Source organism: Coenobita brevimanus, chromosome 102, assembly GCF_032717465.1.
Source record: "Coenobita brevimanus isolate Jiangsu-jjx chromosome 102, ASM3271746v2, whole genome shotgun sequence".
Classification (NCBI taxonomy): Eukaryota; Metazoa; Arthropoda; class Malacostraca; order Decapoda; family Coenobitidae; genus Coenobita; species Coenobita brevimanus.
The window spans coordinates 39,318,584-39,337,994 of NC_137055.1; the positions used below are offsets into that span (position 1 = coordinate 39,318,584).

General features: G+C 40.6%; 1 protein-coding gene across 1 annotated transcript; it reads right to left on the reverse strand.

Moving 5' to 3' along the window:
* Positions 1–284: 284 nt before the first annotated feature.
* On the reverse strand, positions 285–14,611 carry LOC145415467 (hydroxyacyl-coenzyme A dehydrogenase, mitochondrial-like). The gene is made up of 6 exons (XM_080284742.1): positions 14,576–14,611; positions 12,982–13,144; positions 11,006–11,122; positions 10,230–10,347; positions 7,850–7,928; positions 285–368 (listed from the first exon to the last, which is right to left on the reverse strand). The coding sequence occupies exons 1-6, from the start codon at positions 14,609–14,611 to the stop codon at positions 285–287; spliced, it is 597 nt and encodes a 198-aa protein (XP_080140868.1).
* Positions 14,612–19,411: the final 4,800 nt, after the last annotated feature.

Genomic DNA, 19,411 nt, shown 5'->3' on the forward strand with positions numbered 1-19,411 from the left:
AAAAAAAAAAAAAAAAAAACTACCCCTTTTGTCTGCTCTCCTATTACAGTATTTCATTCATGCCTAGCAATCTGGTAGTTAGAATGCCCCAGTCACACTGAAAGCCCTGTCATGCACATAGGACTAATCCCCTTGAGGTAACTGAGTCTTTTCAGTCATATAATGCCACCAAGGTGTGTGAGAGGCAATACATCTCCCCATACCACAACACACTTAACCTCATGCACCATACTATCATACCATAGCTCCAACAACCCTTCAACCTAACCACAACAAAAGATCCCTCAGTGTGACTCGCTGAAGTGGCTGTTTTCCTGCAGCTCAGTGTGTTCATATTCAGCTGAGCCTGAGGGTGCAACAAGTGGGATCTGCAACAACAACAACAACAACTTATATACATAAGAATGACACCACACTTCTTAAGGAATACCAACACATGTACTGAGGTACAGCTGAGGTTTTCTATGAGCTGGAAACTAATCCTAGTGCCAAAACTATTTAATTACTTTCCAACAGTTGCTGAAAACTGCTGGAATCAATGAAATAAAAGGTGTGTGATATGATTTTAAAAAATATTCAGGGTCTTAGCTTAGATTCTGACTCTCTACTTGTGGCTGATTATTTCCTACCTAAGAATTCATTCTTAGTTACTAAGTTTGTAGTCACATTTCATTCCTAAGATCAAGCCTCCAAAGGCTGATTGTAGCAATCCATCTACCACCATCACAACATAAACACTACCTCGACACATAGTGAACTGCAGCAGCCTAGCCCTGTGCTCCTACATCTTAATACCTTCAATATAATGACATGCCAGTAACTTTAATTTCATTTTCGATATTGTCAGATGATTTTACTCAGACTTGGAAGCATAAAATACAATAAACAGCAACGGAGCAATTTAAAGAGGGTAGTAAGGGATTGCGGATGCCATTTTATATCATTTGGCACACTTTTCAGCTAGCTATTCAAATCCACTGGGTCTCTTAAGTAAAGAGCAAGGTAAAGATGAGAAAGAACTGCAAGCAAGATATTAATTTTGTTATTTAATTCAGCTTAGGGTAAACTTTTTTTTTTTTGGGGGGGGGGAAGCATACCGGCCTTAAAAAGGCTGAGGTGACTTTGTAGCTGACTACCACATATTTTTAGCCCACATATTCTCATGAATCTTGCATAAGTTTGTATTTGATATTTCTATAAATAAACTATAAGTCCACATAACAGTAAGGGAAAAATAACAACAGCTAATCACATAATATCATTTGCAAGGTGTTAGAGCTAAAGACTAGACTACCACTGTCCAGAACATGTAAGGGCTGGTAAACACCCAATACCCCTGCTGGCACTTCAGGACAGAAAAACCTCCAGTCACTTCTTTGTGGTAGGTGGGGGTGCCCATCATTCACCCACTTGGTGTGGTGATACCCTGTTTTTGGGGGGTAGCTCCACATTGAGTGGCAAGCCAAATGATTTCCTATAAACCAGGAAATCATTTACAACTCTGAGTGGTAACCTTATAACCAAACAACACGTGCTCCCTACGTGAAAACAAGTGGGTTGGCGGAGGGTTAGTGCCTCACCCTGGAAAACTAAAAATAAGAACATGAAGCCTTGGACCAGGACTGACCAAAAGATGACAACTAAGGACCAAACAAAGGACTTGGTACGGATAGCTACATGGAATGTAAGGGGTGCGAATGATGAGGTGAAAGAGAGAGAGATTGTACAGGTGCTTGAGGGTGCGAAAGTGGATGTATGTGGTTTAACTGAAACTAAATGGAAAGGTGAGAGTCTGAGAGAATGGGAGTATGGATGGGGTATATGTGCAGGAGTAGGTGAGAATAAGAGGGCAAAAGAAGGAGTGTGTATTGTTGTGAGTAACAGATGGAAGAAAAACATAAAAAAGTATGGATCAGTTGGCTCAAGGATTGTGTGGGTAAGAGTGAAAGTTGGACTAAAAATGTGGGTGATTATGTGTGTGTGTATGCGCCAACACAAGATCGTGTAAGCAGAGTGAGAGAAGAGTTCTGGACAAATGTGGAAGCATGCTTGGAAAAGATTGCAAGGAATGAGTGAGTGTTCTTGATTGGAGATATGAATGGAAAAGTAGGGAATGTGAAAGTGGATGTAGTTGGTGAGTGGGATGTGCCTGCAGAGGTGGATGAGAATGGCAGTGCCTTAGTGGACATTTGTGCTGGGAGGGGGCTGGTGATAGCCAATACACTCTTCAGGCACAAAATGATCCACAGGTATACATGGCAAGTGATGAGAAGGGTGGATGGTGAACTGAATGAACGGTAGGCAATGATCGACTATGTGTGCGTGTATGAAAGGATGAGAAAGTGTGTGAGGGATGCAAGAGTATATAGAGGTTGGGGGAGTGGACTTTCAGACCACCACTTGGTGGGGGTCAGAATCAGTGTCCAAACAAAATGGAGAAATAGAAGATGGGAAGGACAGGAGGAAGCAGTTCTTACAAGGAGGGTAGAAAAGTTACAAGAGGATGGAAAAAAGGCAGAATATAAGAGAGAAGTGGAGCAGCGATTGGGTAAGTATAGATTGGAGCAGATGGGGGACGTGGAAGATGTGTGTAAGATACTCAAGGAAGAAATCTGTGCAGCATGTGAGGTGGTGTGTGGGGTGAAGAGAAGACGAAAGGGCATGCAGGGAACAGCATGGTGGACTGAAGAGGTGAGAGAGGCTGTGGCACAAAAGAAGAAAGCATATAATGAATGGATGAGAAACAGGGGCGTGGAAGAAGTTGAGAGACGGAAGAGAGATTTATATGTAGAGAGGAAGTGAGGGGTGAAAAGATTAGTGAGGGAGAGTAAGAAAAGAGTCGATGAGGAATTTGGAAGGAATTTGAGTGTAAAGTGGAGGGAATGTAAGAAAATGTTCTTGAAAGAGGTAAAGAGAGTTAGACAGGGTACCAAAGAAGTTAGTTAGGGGGTGAAAGATAAAAATGGTAGGTTACTAGTGGAGAAGGGAGAAAAAGTAAGCAGATGGAGAAAACACTTCAATGAACTGTTGAACATAGAGAATTAAAGAAATGCAAGTATAAGTGGCTGGGAATAGCTGGGAGAAGAAGGGATGTAAGAAGAGAGGAAGAAATCATTAGGATGGAAGTTGTGGAAGCAATGAAGAAAGTTAAAAAGGGGAAAGCCCCAGGAATTGATGGAGTGTGCAGTGAAATGCTGAAGCATGGGGGAGAGATAGTAGTAGAATGGATGTGGAAGATGTGCAGATTGGCCTGGGAGGAAGGTAGAGTCCCAGAGGATTGGAAGTCAGGTATAATTGTTCCCCTGTACAAAAGAAAAGGGGAAAAAGAAGTGTGTGGTAATCATAAGGGCATTTGCCTTCTTAGTGTAATAGGAAAAGTATACGGTAGGATACTTATTGGGAAAGTTAGGGAAATAACAGAGGAATCAGTTGGAGAAGAACAGGGAGGTTTTAGGAAGGGAAGAGGTTGTGTAGATCAGATACTCATTCTTAGACCTCTAGTTGAAAAGTTTTTAGAGAAGAGAAAGAAGTTGTATGCAGCCTTCATGGATTTGGAGAAAGCATATGACTGGGTGGATACACAAGGATTGCGGAAAGTATTTAGAATATATGGAGTAGATGGGAAGTTGTTGAATGCTGTGAAGAGTATGCATGAGGGTGCCAAGGCTGCAGTGCATGTGGATTGTGAACGGAGTGAATTTTTCTCTTTGAAGGTTGGATTGAAACAAGAATGTGTCATGTCTCCATGGTTGTTCAATCTGTATATGGATGGAGTTATAACAGAGATACAAAGTAGGGCAGTTGATATTGGAGTGACCCTAGTGAGAGAGGGCAGAGTTTGGAAACTCCCTGCACTGTTGTTTGCAGATGATACTGTGTTGTTAAGTGAAGATGAAGGGGAGCTGCAAAGCTTGGGGGATGAGTTTGGGAAAGTGTGTGAGAAACGGAATCTAAAGGTGAATGTAGGGAACAGTAAAGTTATGGTCTTCGAGAGAAGTGAAGTTAGTGAGTGTACAGTAAGATTGGATAGGGAGGAAATGGAGAATGTGGGTGCATTTAAGTACCTGAGTAGTGTGTTGAGTAAGGATGGAAGTTTAGAGGGTGAAGTGCTTGAAAGGGTGCACCAGGGAAGAAAGGTTGCAGGCTCCTTAAAAGCAGTGATAAGAAACAGGGAAATGAGCATGGAAGTGAAAAAGCTACTACATGACAGTATTGTGATACCAACTCTAATGTATGGAAGTGAAGCTTGGACGTTGTTGGAGGGACAGAAGTCAAGAGTGAGAGCAGTGGAAATGAGTCATTTGAAAGGAGCATGTGGGGTCACATGGAGAGACAGGCTGACAAATGAGGAAGTGATGGAGCAATGTGGTGTGGATGTGGATGTGATAGGAAGCATTAGGAGAAATACATTAAGGTGGTTTGGCCATGTGGAGAGGATGGAGAGTGAGAGACTGATAAGGAGGTTGTATGTGAGTGAGGTGGAGGGAGGGAGAGGCCAAGGATGAGATGGAGGGAGGGAGTGGAGAGGTATATGAAAGAAGGGGGTGTGAGCTGGAAGCAGGGTAGTGAAACAGCGGGGGACAGAGCGACATGGAGGAGATTTGTTTGTGGCAACCCCTTATGGGATTGAGGCATCTGGCAATAGACAGACAGACTTCTTGGAGATTCATATCAATGCACATATGACATGACCTTCACAGTGACTAGCACTGTAAATCCTTAGACTACTTGGCATTAATTACACAGAGCATAAAAAGTGCAATACTACAATAAGTATCTCTGATTATGGTCGTAAGTACTGTACATGTGATATTTGTGACTGAAGAAACTGAGACAGAGGGAGAGAGAGAAAAAAAATAAAGACACCACAATCAATTATTTCCCTTTTGAACACACAGCACTGTTATTAAATGCATACATGCATACATACCCTCTATGGTTATATCACAAACTCATCATAACATGATGTACAAAAATGATCAGGGTGATGAATGGGTTGCAAGGCTGAAGATAGAAGATTAGTTGCACCTAGCACCACCAGAGCCTTGCAGGAAGCTTTCAAAATCCATTTTAGAATTGTCCTCAATACTTTATTGTATTAGAATCCAAACCCTGCAGATTATGTTAATACTTGACTCACACATTACAGGTCATTACATTACAGACTATGTTAGTACCCGTACAGATTATGTTAGTACCCGTACAGATTATGTTAGTACCCGTACAGATTATGTTAGTACCCGTGCTCTACAAATTATTAAATGAGCACCCAGATGCCACAGACTATATTAATACTTATACACCAAAGATTACTAAAGTATAAGAGAATCCAGATGGCACAGATGATAGGAGTATTCACACACTACAAAATACTGTAATACAACCCAGCTGCTACAGATTATATTAGTTGTTACTGCTGATCAACCCCTTCTGCCTAGCCATGCAGACCCATCAACCATAGGCAAGCAACTGACTCCACATGGCTGTCTCATGCAGGGCAACGATGTTCCCTTCTAGTACAGATACTTCATGGTGGTAGGTGATGGTGACCCTCGGTCACTCACATGGAGTAATGCTGCCTATTTCTTCCTTCCCTTTCCTCCTTCTGCCTCTGTGTCTACCTCTGTCTCTTCCTCCTTCTCCCATTACTTCCTGGCACTTTTTATTCTTCTTCTTTCCACTTCAGGTGGCTCTACACTGTGTCACAAGTCTAATGGTTTCAAATTATTCAGAAAACCATTTACAATGCTGGGTGGTAACTACATAACCAAATTATGGGGTGAAGTGGAGCCTGCTAAGGTACCCTTGCTAATTGGGTAGAGAGAGATAAATGCAGTGTCCACTCAAGAACCAAACCTCCACACTTTTCCCAGTGCCTCACTGTAGCAAGGAACTGTCAGCCACAATGGAACATTGGTTCACTGCATGGGACAGTTGGTTGTCTGCAGTCTGCTCGGTCAGACCGACTGAGGTTGATCTACAATAACAACTGATACTACAGGATTACTATATTAGCACTCAGATACTCCAAATTACAACATTCATACTCAGATGCTACAGATTATATTATTACCCACATACTACAGTTTACACAGTACAAACTCTCAAATCTAAAAATCTGATTTCCCAAGTCTTCACTTTCCAAAACACTTTTTTCATGTGTTGGGGATGTTGATATCGCTTGTCCTCATGATCAATGCATATCTGATGACTTTTTTTTAGGGGGGAGGAGCAGGGGGGACATGTATAAGAACAGATATAAATTACCAATAAAGTACTTCACTGTGTTTACTGTTACTGGTACTGGAAGGTATTCACTGAATGATCTCAATAGTTACCAATATGATTCTACATTCCAAAATCTTTCAATGTACACAAGGCCTTTGGATCCAAGGATTTAGGAAGTGAGAGTTTGTACTGTAATATTTGTACCCAAATGCTACATGGTTAGTACAATACAGTATACTTTTGTTTAACTGCTTTCTGGTTCTCCATGTCTCTTTTTACAAAAGCATTCCGGGAAAAAAAAAAAAAAAATACATGCAATTAAAACCACCTGTTCCACCTACTGTCACAATGGCTGCAGCACAACCCCTTCTGTCCTAGTCCCTCATGCTACCACCTTTGTTTACTTGCTGTAAAAGTATCATGTCTGATTACAGTATCTCCTTGGCCTTAACTGTGATATCTGTTACACTGCCACCAAAGAAAAGGAGGTGAATTGTTCTTAACCTTTGGGAGATGCTCCTCAGAAATGGTTCAAAGTGTTCCTAACATGGTAATATAATAATGCTGACATGTCAGGGTTATGGTTGCATGAGGCAGACTGTAAATGATCTGGGATGAAGTCAGGGGTTTGTGACCTCTGAGATAAGGAACTGGATGGGGAGGCTACCAGAGATCAAGCAGTGTGGAGGGCTGCCATTAGGTGACCAAGGCTGATGCATGCAAGGACACTGGCGCCTTTACAAACAATATAATACAAATGAACACACAGTCCAGCTCCCACCAACTGGTCAGCTGTTAGAGGACTGAGTGTTTTAATATTACTGTTCATATCTATCACCCAATTTCTGTCACATTTAAGTTTACAAATATTATTTGTCATTCAGACTTGTAATGCAAAGATAATACTGAGGATAACTATCAATAAAGGAAAGCAAAATTTGAGCTGGAATGATGCAATCACCTTCCTTACAATATTATTAGCTGAACGATAGTGTACTACGTTCACATATTTAGCTCAGTTTTGTCACTTTAGAGCTCAAATAACATGACCCGTCAGCCAGAGTTGTAAGCCATAAAACCTACTGAGGATAGTTATGGCATACAGTAATCACTTGATTATCGAGATGCTCCATATCCAAACGTTAGGCCTTAGCTCTATTATATCCAAACCCAGATTTATTTGTCCATATCCAAACATAATATTTCCGACATCGCCAGCTGGGCGGCCTACAAATTCAAAACATTGGTTTGGTGGCTGGCCGGCCTCTCTGGCCAAAGCGCGGCTAACAGACCCTAACCCACAAGCTGAGCAAATATGGCCGTCCAGCTCCTCACCGAATGGTCAAAGTCCCCCAGCCACCTCAATCACTCGGAGGCTACCAGATGCATGTAATACAGACCGTAACTCACAAGCTGAGTAAATATGGCCATCTGCCTATTCACCGAACGGTCAAAGTCCCCCGGCCACCTCAGAGGCTACCAGACACACGTAATACAGATCCTAACCCACAAGCCGAGCAAATATGACCATCCGCTTGCTCACCGAACAGTCAAGGTCCCCTGGCCTCCCTGATCACTCGGAGCTAACAGCCGCATTTGAGTAATGCAGACCCTAACCCACAAGCTGAGCAGTAATGGCTGTCCGCCTCACTACTAATTGATCAAAGTCGCCTGGCCCCCCTGTTGAGCAGAGCCGCACACTGGTAAAGGAATATAACACACCAGCTGAGCAGAAACAGCTGTCTGCCTCCTTACTGAATGGTCAAAGTCGCCTGGCTGGTCAGTGGAGACATGGCATCACTGTGTTCAGTGGCAGTTACCACACGTTCCCATTCTTTGTCCAGCTCCAACAGATGGAATAGAATTTTCAAAAATATGTTTTTAGTTAATTGGAAAGTCTATTTTAGTACTCATGCTAATCAAAACCTAGCCATCGGCATCAACACTTCCAGATAAACAGTTAGTATCGGAAGTATCAAAACAGTATTTGGGTATCAATATACCCACCACTAGTGATTACGTTTGCCACTAGAGCACATGGGATTACTGTACACCAACTAGAGGCTAGTGGGTTATGACGCCTGTCCGCATTTAAAAAAAAAAAAAAAAAAAAAAAAAAAACGGGTCAGGTAGCCCATACTGTGGCCACTATATCCATGCAGTTACAAATAATATATTTGGCCATGTTTGGGTCCATGTCCTGTGTTGTGGTGGATAAAACTGTGTTGTAATAACTTTTAGGACCTAGTCAAGTGCTTACTGCATTATAGGCAATGATCATTCTACGAAAGTTTGTTATAGGCAAGTTAGCCGAACTGTACCGAAAACAGTTGAAGATCCTTAAAGGCAAAATATTGCTTACTACATAATGCTGTACACTGGGGAAGGGGTGGTGCCAGTAATTTCTCACCAATTACTGATAAAAGAGAGTACGGTACTGTATACTGTACCCAAACTGGCAGGTTGTGGAATAAAACCCAAATCTGCACTCTTGTACCCAGTTACTGTATAATATTAAAATGAGTACTCAGATGCTACAGATTCTTTGACTATTATCCTGATGTAACAAATTTTCATTGCGGTAGGTGGGGGTGCTCACCATCCACTCACTCAACATAGTGCTGCTCTTGGGTGTCTGCCCTCTCCTCTCCTCCATCCTTCTTTCCTTCCATCCTCTTCTGTCTTAATTTCCTTTATTTTTTCCTCCTCTTTCTGCCTACTGGTGACTTTACACTCCCTCTTCTGTCTTTCTTTCCTTCATTCTTTCCTCCTCCTTCTGCCTGGGTGATTCTACACTGAGTGACAAGCCAAATGGTTTCCTGTACAACAGGAAACAATTTACTGCACTGGGTGGTAACCATATAACCAAATTTTGGCACCTAGTGGTTTAGTGGGTAATTACGGCACTCCAATCGGACCGAGTCGGTGAAGGTTTATATCCAGGGGGTGGCTGAGGTTTACTGTTCACGTAAAGCCACTCAGGGATGAGTGAGGCTAGTCACTCTCATTTTAAATGTCAGGACCAACCTGCCTAACCCCGGGCTCCTACGCTCCTCATGAGGCAACGTAAGATTGGATGATGGATGGATGGATGGATTTATGTTACAGCATACCATGTCAGTACATGATTTATACTGATGGGTACTTGCTCAGGAAATTACAGTTTCATGTATGAATTTATCTCTGTAACATGGCACTTGCAGTGTTTATTAATTACCAAAAATAAATTCAAAAGGTCTAGTTGCTTTAAAGTGACAAAGTGGCTATTTTTAGGCTGTGCCTAGCTGTGACATTGCTTCTTAGTTAGCAGGGCTCAGTCATCATCATTTGTTCTTACAGGACCACTAAGAGGTGACATCAATGCTTTAGACCTGATAAGCCTTTTTTTCTTTTTCCCTTATGCCTGTAATCAAATGTTTATATCATGTTCTACAGTTTGCTGAACTCAGATAAAAATTAGCTTTCAACTGCATACCATATTGTGGGAGTTTCAAAACTTGCATGTACCCTAATAACCTTTCATACCATTACCCGTATGCTACAGAATTTACCATGATACTAGTACCCACATGCTAAAAATTTTAATATTAGTACACAGATGCTATAAATCTGCTACAGTACAATAATACCCACATTCAACACACTACATGAGAACACACCTAACAGTTTATGCATTTTAAAATTAGTATCCACATACCACATCTCAGCCTCTTCAGTACAATGACAACATGCTGATTTCAGTCTTGCTACTGGTCAGATGATGATGTTCAGTTCATGGGAGACCTCTAGTACTGAAGGAGTTAGAGGCACTCTTCACTAACCCTTTAGTGTAATGTATTTTAGGGAAAAGCTATTTCATTTAGCCTACTACACAATTATATCAGATTAAGGAAGATTTCTCATGGTGAAAGGGTTAAGACACAGGAGCTTTCTTACCAATACCGTGATGTAGAACTTGTGATGTACCGACAGAAGGGGCTATTGTACACTACTGAACTTACTTTGGGTACTTGTAGAATCCCTCCCCATTCTTTACTCCAAACTTCCTCTCATCCACCATCTTCTCAAGCAGAGGTGGAACTTGAAATTCCGGTATTTCTGGATACTCCTTCATCCATCCTGAGGTATATCAACATCATCATCAACATCATGATATAAACCCTATTCTCAGCTTAAAAAACAAAGTGGTAAGAAATCTGAAATAAAACAGTGCATAACTTGAACCTTCACTTATTTAAGGTCAAATGAAAGTACTGTACACAAAAAAAGGTAGCAAAACCTGTTTGTGATTAACAATATTTTCTGTCTTTACAGTACTACTCCACTGTTCAAGTAACTTCATTATTTTTTTCACTGGCCAGTAAGTCCAAGTGTGAATGTGGATGTGACAGGAAATGTTAGGAGGAATACATTGAGGTGGTTTGGCCATGTGGAGAAGATGGAGGGTGAAAGACTGATGAAGAGAGTGTATGTGAGTGAGGTGGAGGGGGGAAGAGGGAGGGGGAGGCCAAGGATGAGATGGAGGGATGGGGTGGAGAAATATATGAGAGAGGGGGGTGTGAGTTGGGAGTGGGGCAGTGAAATAGTGGGGGACAAGGCGACATGGAGGCGATTTGTTTGTGGCCACCCCGAATGGGATTGAGGTGTCTGGCAATAGATAGATAGATAGATAGATAGAGATAGACTTTTTTTTCTTTTAAGTTTACTGAAGCACGTAATTATGATGCCTGTACTGATGTAGATTCCAGTTATACTGTACACAGTCTACATCACATACCTGAGCTTATGAATTTGAGGAGATCTACACCTAGAAAGTCGATCAATTCAATAGGTCCCATGGAATAGCCAAGGCCAAGCTTACAGGCTTTATCAATGTCTTCCTTTGTGGCATCACCTGAAACGTACAGTATCTTGTTAAGTCACTGTCAATGTCAGTATCTTTACATTAATTGAAACTGCCAACAAATACACCATTCTAATATACCATTAGAAAAAGCCATTTCCATATTATCCCTCTCAGCTACTGCTGGGCCCAGAACGTGAAAAGTGCTCAAAATAGCTATAGCAGTCCACATAACTGAAACCATAAGTGACTATTCAATGTCGCTGTCCAAGTTTTCACAACAGAAAAGCCTCCAGCCACCTCCTGGATTCAACCTACAGTGGAATCTCCTAAACCACAGCCTTATGAGATTGGGCACATGCCACGATTTGAGCATTGCAAGATTTAGAAATAACTAATCTTATGGGGAAAATTACTTAAGGGTTTGTCATCTTGGAAAAGTTGCCCCCCATTTATTACCCCAAACCGACATCAAATTGGTCACCAGCGAACACTTCCAACCTTCATGCTTGGCATGGGAAGGAAGTGCTGTGATTGGCTTATAGTAAGTGCTATACCTGAATATGATTGATTTAGTAACTGCCATACTTGACTAAGAATGGTTTATGCCCAGCTAGATGTGCGGACTTGAGTTAACAGTGGCACATACTACATGAGGCATCGGAAAAGCATCACTTATGATGGCTGCACCCGTGAATTTCATGTAACTTCCGCAATTTACTGATGTTGCAAACTTGCATGATGTTGCCACATTATGAATCCACTATTTAGAATCATGCAATTTAGGAGATTCCACTGTACAGTGCATTAATTCACAGCCTTCTTCAAAGGCCAAGGTGTTTTATTATCCACCAAAAAACATCAAGGAAAATCTGTAAAGTTCTAGAAAAGTGCCTTGTAAAAATAACATGGGATAGTTGCATACAGGTCAATGCTAAAATAGTACAGGTCATGCTCTAAGAGAATAATGAGACTTGCCAAAACTGACTATCAACCCTAATGGCTTGCATGTAGATGATGGGCATACAGCTAAGTTTTCTTTCTTTTCTCTTCTTTCTTTTTTCTTTTTTTCAACCTCTCCTTTCATGACCTACTGATCCTGCCTCCTCCTGTAACAGCTTCCTCTGCTCAACATACAGCATACCAGTTCCAACACTATTGTTCTTTCTTACTAGATCACTGCTTCACAACTTAACGTGTACTGAACATTCTCACCGACACATTACAATAAACCCTCATCCAACACCAGGCAAACCACACTCTCCCCAGACATCACATTCTGATTACCAATACAAGCACTCAATACCATCTGGCAAACAGAACCCAAACTCACTACATTACTCAATTATATAAATTTTAAAAAATGAAAGATCTGTGTATTCACAAAAGCGAAAGTCTGCTGAGTTTAAGGGACAAAACATAAATTTATTAGTTAACTGTAAGACTCTGAAACCTCAGTTGCCAAGCTTGCATAAGTGGCAAGTCTCTGAACAAACTGAATCTATATAAGACGAAAGGTAAAAACAACTGTGAAGTAAGGCAAATACTAACACATAACTGAATAGTAATCACTTTATATTTGATAAAATACTAAGCTTAAATGATATGACTGACTTTTATGGGTAAACAAAGTGCATCCCAGTTTATATTATATATAATGCTGGTGCATAACATTAATGTAATGTAAAGCAAGTCACATCACAACAGATTCTGGTCTTCATCTTGTGATTTTCCATTAACAAAATTATTTTCTCTGTGATGGGTGACAGAATGATATGAGGGTGATTTGTTTGTGACAAGCAGATATTTCTCAGTGTATAAAAAAAAAAAAAATATTCTCACTGTTGCATGACCCCACTGATGCAGGCTTTAAAAGGGGGTTGCAATGATGGTAACTACTTGTGACTTACCTCGCTCCAGCATTCTCACAGCACTGAGAAGGTAAGGAACAAAAAGTCTATTGGCTATAAAGCCGGGGGTGTCCTTGCAGTGAACAACGACCTTGCCCATGGCTTCACCCCATGACACCATGGCAGTGGCAGTGTCTGTGGAGGTCTCAGGTAGTGATATTATCTGCAGATAAAAAATTACCAAACTCATTAGTCAACAGCCAAAGCACAATTAAATCAATCAATCTCATTAACCAACGCCAATTCACAATTAAAGCAATCATGCATACCGTATTCTGGTACAGTATTATGAAAACGCTGAAAACAATCTGCAGTTTTAAAGCAAAATACATTATTTAGAAAATGAAGCAGAGGGGTAAAGAACGGGAAAAGCTATTACACACTGCCTACAAAGTGTTTTTTTTAAGCTGAATGATGGTCATTATTCTCTGTCAAAACTTTAATCAGAACATTTTTTTAACATTCTCAGTGCTCTAGAATATGTTATCTTCAGCAGTGTACAATCATTGGATGATAGCTAAAACAAAATCTGCATAGTGGATAGTTCACAGCCAAAGGATTAAGAAAAATGTGTAATCATGAATACTGTATAGTCCATGGGAAGAAAACAACTGTACAAACATAATAACAGATCACAAGAATCAGCCATACGAAAATATTACATGTCATACAATGAAATCGAGAGAAAGAGAGAGAGAGAGAGAGAAACACTCATGTCTTGATCATCTGTGGTTATAACATTAGTGTGTCAAATTTTTAAACTTGCTACTTGTAATATGAAAGATGCTGGGTGTTAAAAACTTATATCTGCAATAAAAATACTCAAAAATCATTTCAGGCACTGTATTTCAGTCTCATTTAGTTTTCCATGATACACTGTTATATGTAGGTGAGGAATTTTTCACTCAATTGCACTGTTTTGTTGATTTTCTTGCGAGCAAATAATTCTTACAAAAGCAATTTCTTTCACATCGATCTCTTACAATCACACAATGAGCACTTTCAGATGTTATGAAGCATTTCTTAAAGTGTATGTACACATTCTTTGGTATTTTTTTTATGTCAGAAAATCTTCATACAAGTACTAAATGTGTACAGACCTACTAACAGTCATCAACATATTCCTATTCAAACACAATTTAGACACTACTCAATGCTCATGGGCAGCAATACTGATACTTAGGCTTTCTGCTACTACAACTTAAACAATCAGTTATACCAATTTCCCCAAAACAGGATCTGGTTTAGATCAGGATTTCAAAAATGCAGACTAGACAGTCAACCTTTACCGTATACATACGAGTAATCCATTGGGATGTGACAGACAGCTTCTGCCACCAGAACTACCAACTCTGTGTTATATTCAAGAGAACACAACAGTGAGGATGTGAGAAACTATCCAGCAACCAGTTTAGCAAAACAGACACATATCCAGTAGCAACTGAACAATGGAAAAGAGAACACATTTGTTCCAACCTCCTGTCCTTAATGCATGAGTCACCATACTGAACAAAATTCAAGAGGACTTGGAACAGGCCAGAAACATATCTATTGGCAGACGAAAACTGGAGATCAGGGAACTTTTATTGCAAACCTTGACAAGCTTAACATTCTTAAATTCAAATATCATTGCCTGCTCTAACTACAGTTGTCCCCATGGTTGTAAAATGGAAGCTCACATCAACTGTCAGTGTCCTAAGGAGAGAAAGATTCCTTTGAAAGAAGTTGCTTTTATCAATGCACAAAGAGGCACAACTGGCTCCACTGGACCTCATCAAATCTCAGATGAGGGTTACAGATCTTCCTGAACATTACAGGTATGTCAAGAAGCAAAAACCACAGCTGGAAGATAAGAAGAAAAATAACTTTGAAGGTAAACAAAAAGTTGAGATGAATAAGCAACAATCCCTACTATCATCTGCAACACTGGAACTTCCTGGAGATGGAAGATGATGATATGCCTACTGGTGTTGTTCCAGATAAGCATCTGTTTGAAACCCAATGCACTTTCACTAGTAAAAAATGGAGTACAACATTTTAGAAATGCCTAATGTTGCCCTGCAGAGTACCAGGTATGGAACTGACCTTCATCATATAGTTGTCATTGCTGCAGCTGCAAAGATGGAAGCAGGGTTGATCACAAGTGATGATATGAGGCTTGTAGTTGACCATAACAAGGTAAAGAGGGCAGAGAAAAAACTTATGAAGATACTGTACCAGAAGTTTGATGACCATTGCAAGGAAGGAATCACTGACTGTACCTTTTTTTTAAGGTTGCCAAGACCCAACAAAGGTCATTGCTCAAAGCAGAGGAATCAGACAGACAGTTTTCAGGCATGGTCAAAGAGGAGCATTACAGTGTGCAGTGACCCTGGAAGACAGTATCTCTTCCACTACACATCTGAGAATGTCTCAGGGACATGGAAATATGCTGAGATCTATAACAGAAAATCTTTTAGAATTCATGACAGATGGAGGCATTGACAAAAGTCTTTAAGTTATTGATAGTGACTCCACAAACACCAACACAGGCTGGGAAGATGGGACTATGCACTGGGTAGAAGTGAAACTTGGTTGTAAACTGAACTGGCTGGTTTGTGCCCTCCATACCAGTGAGTTAACTCTGACACTTGATAACAGCATTGGATGGTAAAACCCTGTCAAACAACAGGTGAACTGGCACTACAGGGAAGATGGTTGACTCTGCCACAGAGCTAGAAGTCAATCATTCATTTACAAAGATACACACTGAAGAACTTCTTGTCCACCTGAGCAATGAAGTACAGAAGGATATCTTTACTGATCAAGCATATGGATAAAAGATTGCACAGGCAATCAAAACAGGCTATCGACCAACAGAGTTGGCTCTTCTTGATACTGAACCCGTAAGTCACTCAAGGTGGTAGAGAGGAGCAAAGACATTTTGCTGGATATGAGCATCAAAGCATGGCCTCAAAGGAAAACATCTGAATAATCTGAGAATGATAGTGGTGTACATTGAGGGCATTTATTATCCTTGCTGGTTCAACACTGAAGTGAAACACTCTTGGATTCAGGGCTCTTGCCACACTGTTTCAACTGCAGCAACTAAAGTATCAGAAAGAGGATACTGTGGATATTGTCGTGCCTACCATACAGCATTCACCATGGCCTGCCTTTAGTGAAATGATCCAAGCACTGATTTGCTCTGATGACAGTGAGGAGAGGCAGCAGGGTGTCCAAAAGATTACTGATTGAGAGGAGAGGGAGAAGAAAACAATCATGTGTCAAGCAAGTACCAGAAGCTAAAGGCACAGTACTTAGGTGTGAGAAGTGAGAAGGCTTCATTAAATGCCATGAAGCATGCAGGCAGATGATGTCCACAAATGAATCACACCAGGCTGATGAAACTAACACAATGAGCCAAAAAATTGAGTCTTTTAAGTTATATAGTTTGTTAATAGTGTTTTTTTTCCTCTCATTAAAGAATGTTATGAAACAATGAAACATTGTGGGGGGAGGCGGTGGCTGAATCGGCAGAGAGGCGGCCTGCAGTCCTGATGGACCCTGGTTCGAATCCCGGCTGGGGCAAGGAACAGTTTAAGGATTTGAATTTCATTAAAAGCAGACTTTCCTGATCTACCAGATGACAAGCCGACATGTCGTTAAAATACCCTCGCTAATACCAATACACCAGTCCTGTATGAGACAGCCCTAGCATCTATTCAATATGGACGGTGGGTGTTAGCGCCTAAGTGGTGACATGTGGAGGTGTAGGAGGACTACTGGGCCTTGGGATAGGCTACTGCCCCTGAGATATAGGCCCTGAAGCCTTTGCCCAGAGTCGGACACATAAAGAAATGCAGGCACTGTTGAGATATACTTCACCTTGTACCACAATTTGTCATCCGCCTAACAGAATTATTTCCGTACAAACACCTTAAAAAAAAAAAAAATAGTAAATCAGAAGAACATTTACCATATACATGATGCTATAAACTGAGGGAAGCTGGCAATTAAATCTGCCTTAAAGGTAACAATGGATTTTTAACAGACAATTCTTGATCTACCGAAGAACTGATAGGAAAAAAAGAATGTGACTCAAAATTACAACTAACTGTACCTAGTCACTACTGCCCCAACACCATACCATACCAGAAAAATTAGCATTAATCCAGGTAGTTCCAGAGATCCTGAAATGTGGAAAAAATAAAAATAAAAGTTCAGACTTCATGGAATAATTTGAATATGGCATCACTGTGGTGAAGGGTTTAATGAAGGCAGTTATAATCCATCCGCTTCTGAGTCTGATCCTTCATATCATCTATCTATCTATCTATAGACCGACGCCCTAATCCCGCAAAGGGTGGCCACAGACAAAACATCTCCAAGTCGCTCTGTCATCCACCATTTGACTGCCCTCCCTCCAACTCACTCCCCCCTCCCTCATATACCTCTCAACTCCATCCCTCCACCTCATCCTTGGTCTTGCCCTCTCTCTCCCTCCCTCCACTTCGCCTACATACACCTCTTAGTCAGTCTTTCATTCTCCATTCTCTCCACATGTCCAAACCACCTCCGTGTATTTCTCCTAATCCTCTCAACTACATCCTCATCCACCCCACAATGTTCCTTCACGTCTTCATTCGTCAACCTGTTCCTCCATGTCACTCCACATGCTCCTCTCAAGTAACTCATTTCCACTGCTCTCACTCTTGCCTTGTTTCCCTCTGGCAAGGTCCATGCCTTGCTTCCCTATGTCAGGGTAGGGATCACACTACTATCTTGCAGTGACCTCTTAACTTCCATACTGACCTCCCCATTTCTCATCACTGATATTAGTGAACCAACAACCTTCCTTCCCTGCTGTACAGCCTTCATATCATACAGTCCTATAATACTCTATCAGGAGTGAAAGGGTCTGGATTTAGACTACTTATACATTTAAGGCAAGAGTGCCCAACTGCTTGTCCCTGACCGCACTGCAAGAGTAATAAACCTTAACCATTCCCTGGATGTAAACCCTTATGTACAACATCCAGCTGGAGCATCCTATCCCACTGAACCATCATGTGTCCATTTGGTTACAGAAGAAGTCTGATTTTTCGGCATCTATGGGACCAGGCAAGTGCCGAAAAATCAAAATTGCCGAATTATCAAAAACCCTACCCACTCAGTACCTTATATGTTTCGGTGAACACTATCATCACTACTCATATCATTACAAATGTGTTTGGAGAGAGTACTGTATTGTTTGATACTGTACAATATTGTAATGAATACAGTACTATACATGAATATGAAAAACAAAGAAATTAGTGAACATACTGTATATACATGTAATGGTACAGTAGGCCTACAAGTTCACATGCACTTACCTAAACTTATAGTAGGTTCCTTATTTACATATGTACAATAGAAGGGGTTGATTGGAGTCTGCTACTGCTGGAAGAAGTCCCCAGGAGTAGAAGGTCCTGCAACAGGCTCTAAGGACTCATGGAGAATTTCAAGACTGACGAAAAAAATTGGAAAATCTGCCGAATGATCAGAGATTTTCGTAAATGGAACTATTTCTCAAAACTGCCGAAATGTCAGATTTGCCAGGGAATTGGATGCCAAAGAATTGGACTTTTACTATATATGGTTACAGAATAATGTTGTAAACAGTTTCCTGGGCTACAACAAACCCTCTAGGTTGTTTCTCAGGATTTAGTCACCTAAAGTTAGCACTGCATCAAGTGAATGAATGGTGGATCCCCCCCAAAAAAAAAAAAAATACTGCAATAAAAAAGAAAAAAAAAAAAATCACCACATTGAGCTTGAACATATTATGGAACAGCAAATGGAATGATCATACTATCCATGTAATAAATCCATCTCAGATTCTGAAAGTGTACACTGTGGCCAGTATTTAAAAAAAAAAAAAAAAAAAAAAAAAAATACAGAACATAGTTATTTGCTTCGAGAATACAATTATTACATGCTCACTTAGCAGCTCAAACATGCATCTACACAAGAGAAGACTAACCAGTCTTATCAAAATTCTACTGCATGACAGACACTAAAATATGGATAAAAATAATTTATAACGCATATCAACAGAGGGAAATAAAACATGCTTATCCCCACATTATATTGAAAAAATCATGTAGTATCAAATTATATCCACAATACTGTACCGTATCTGGAATAAAAACCAGTCATTATTTCATAGCTACCCATGCAGTAATCTTGGCATAACATAACATACAGTGCTATCTACATACCCATAACAAGTAAAAATGAAAATGCAAGACCCTGTTGCAGTCTTTGCTGCTTCTGAATACATATTGTACCCTAATTATAACTGTCTGGTATGCAAATCAATCACTACCTATTTCATCACCCCCCCCACACACACAGATAAACTAAATACACTAACTCTCTTAACCCACAAGATCACCAGGAGGAT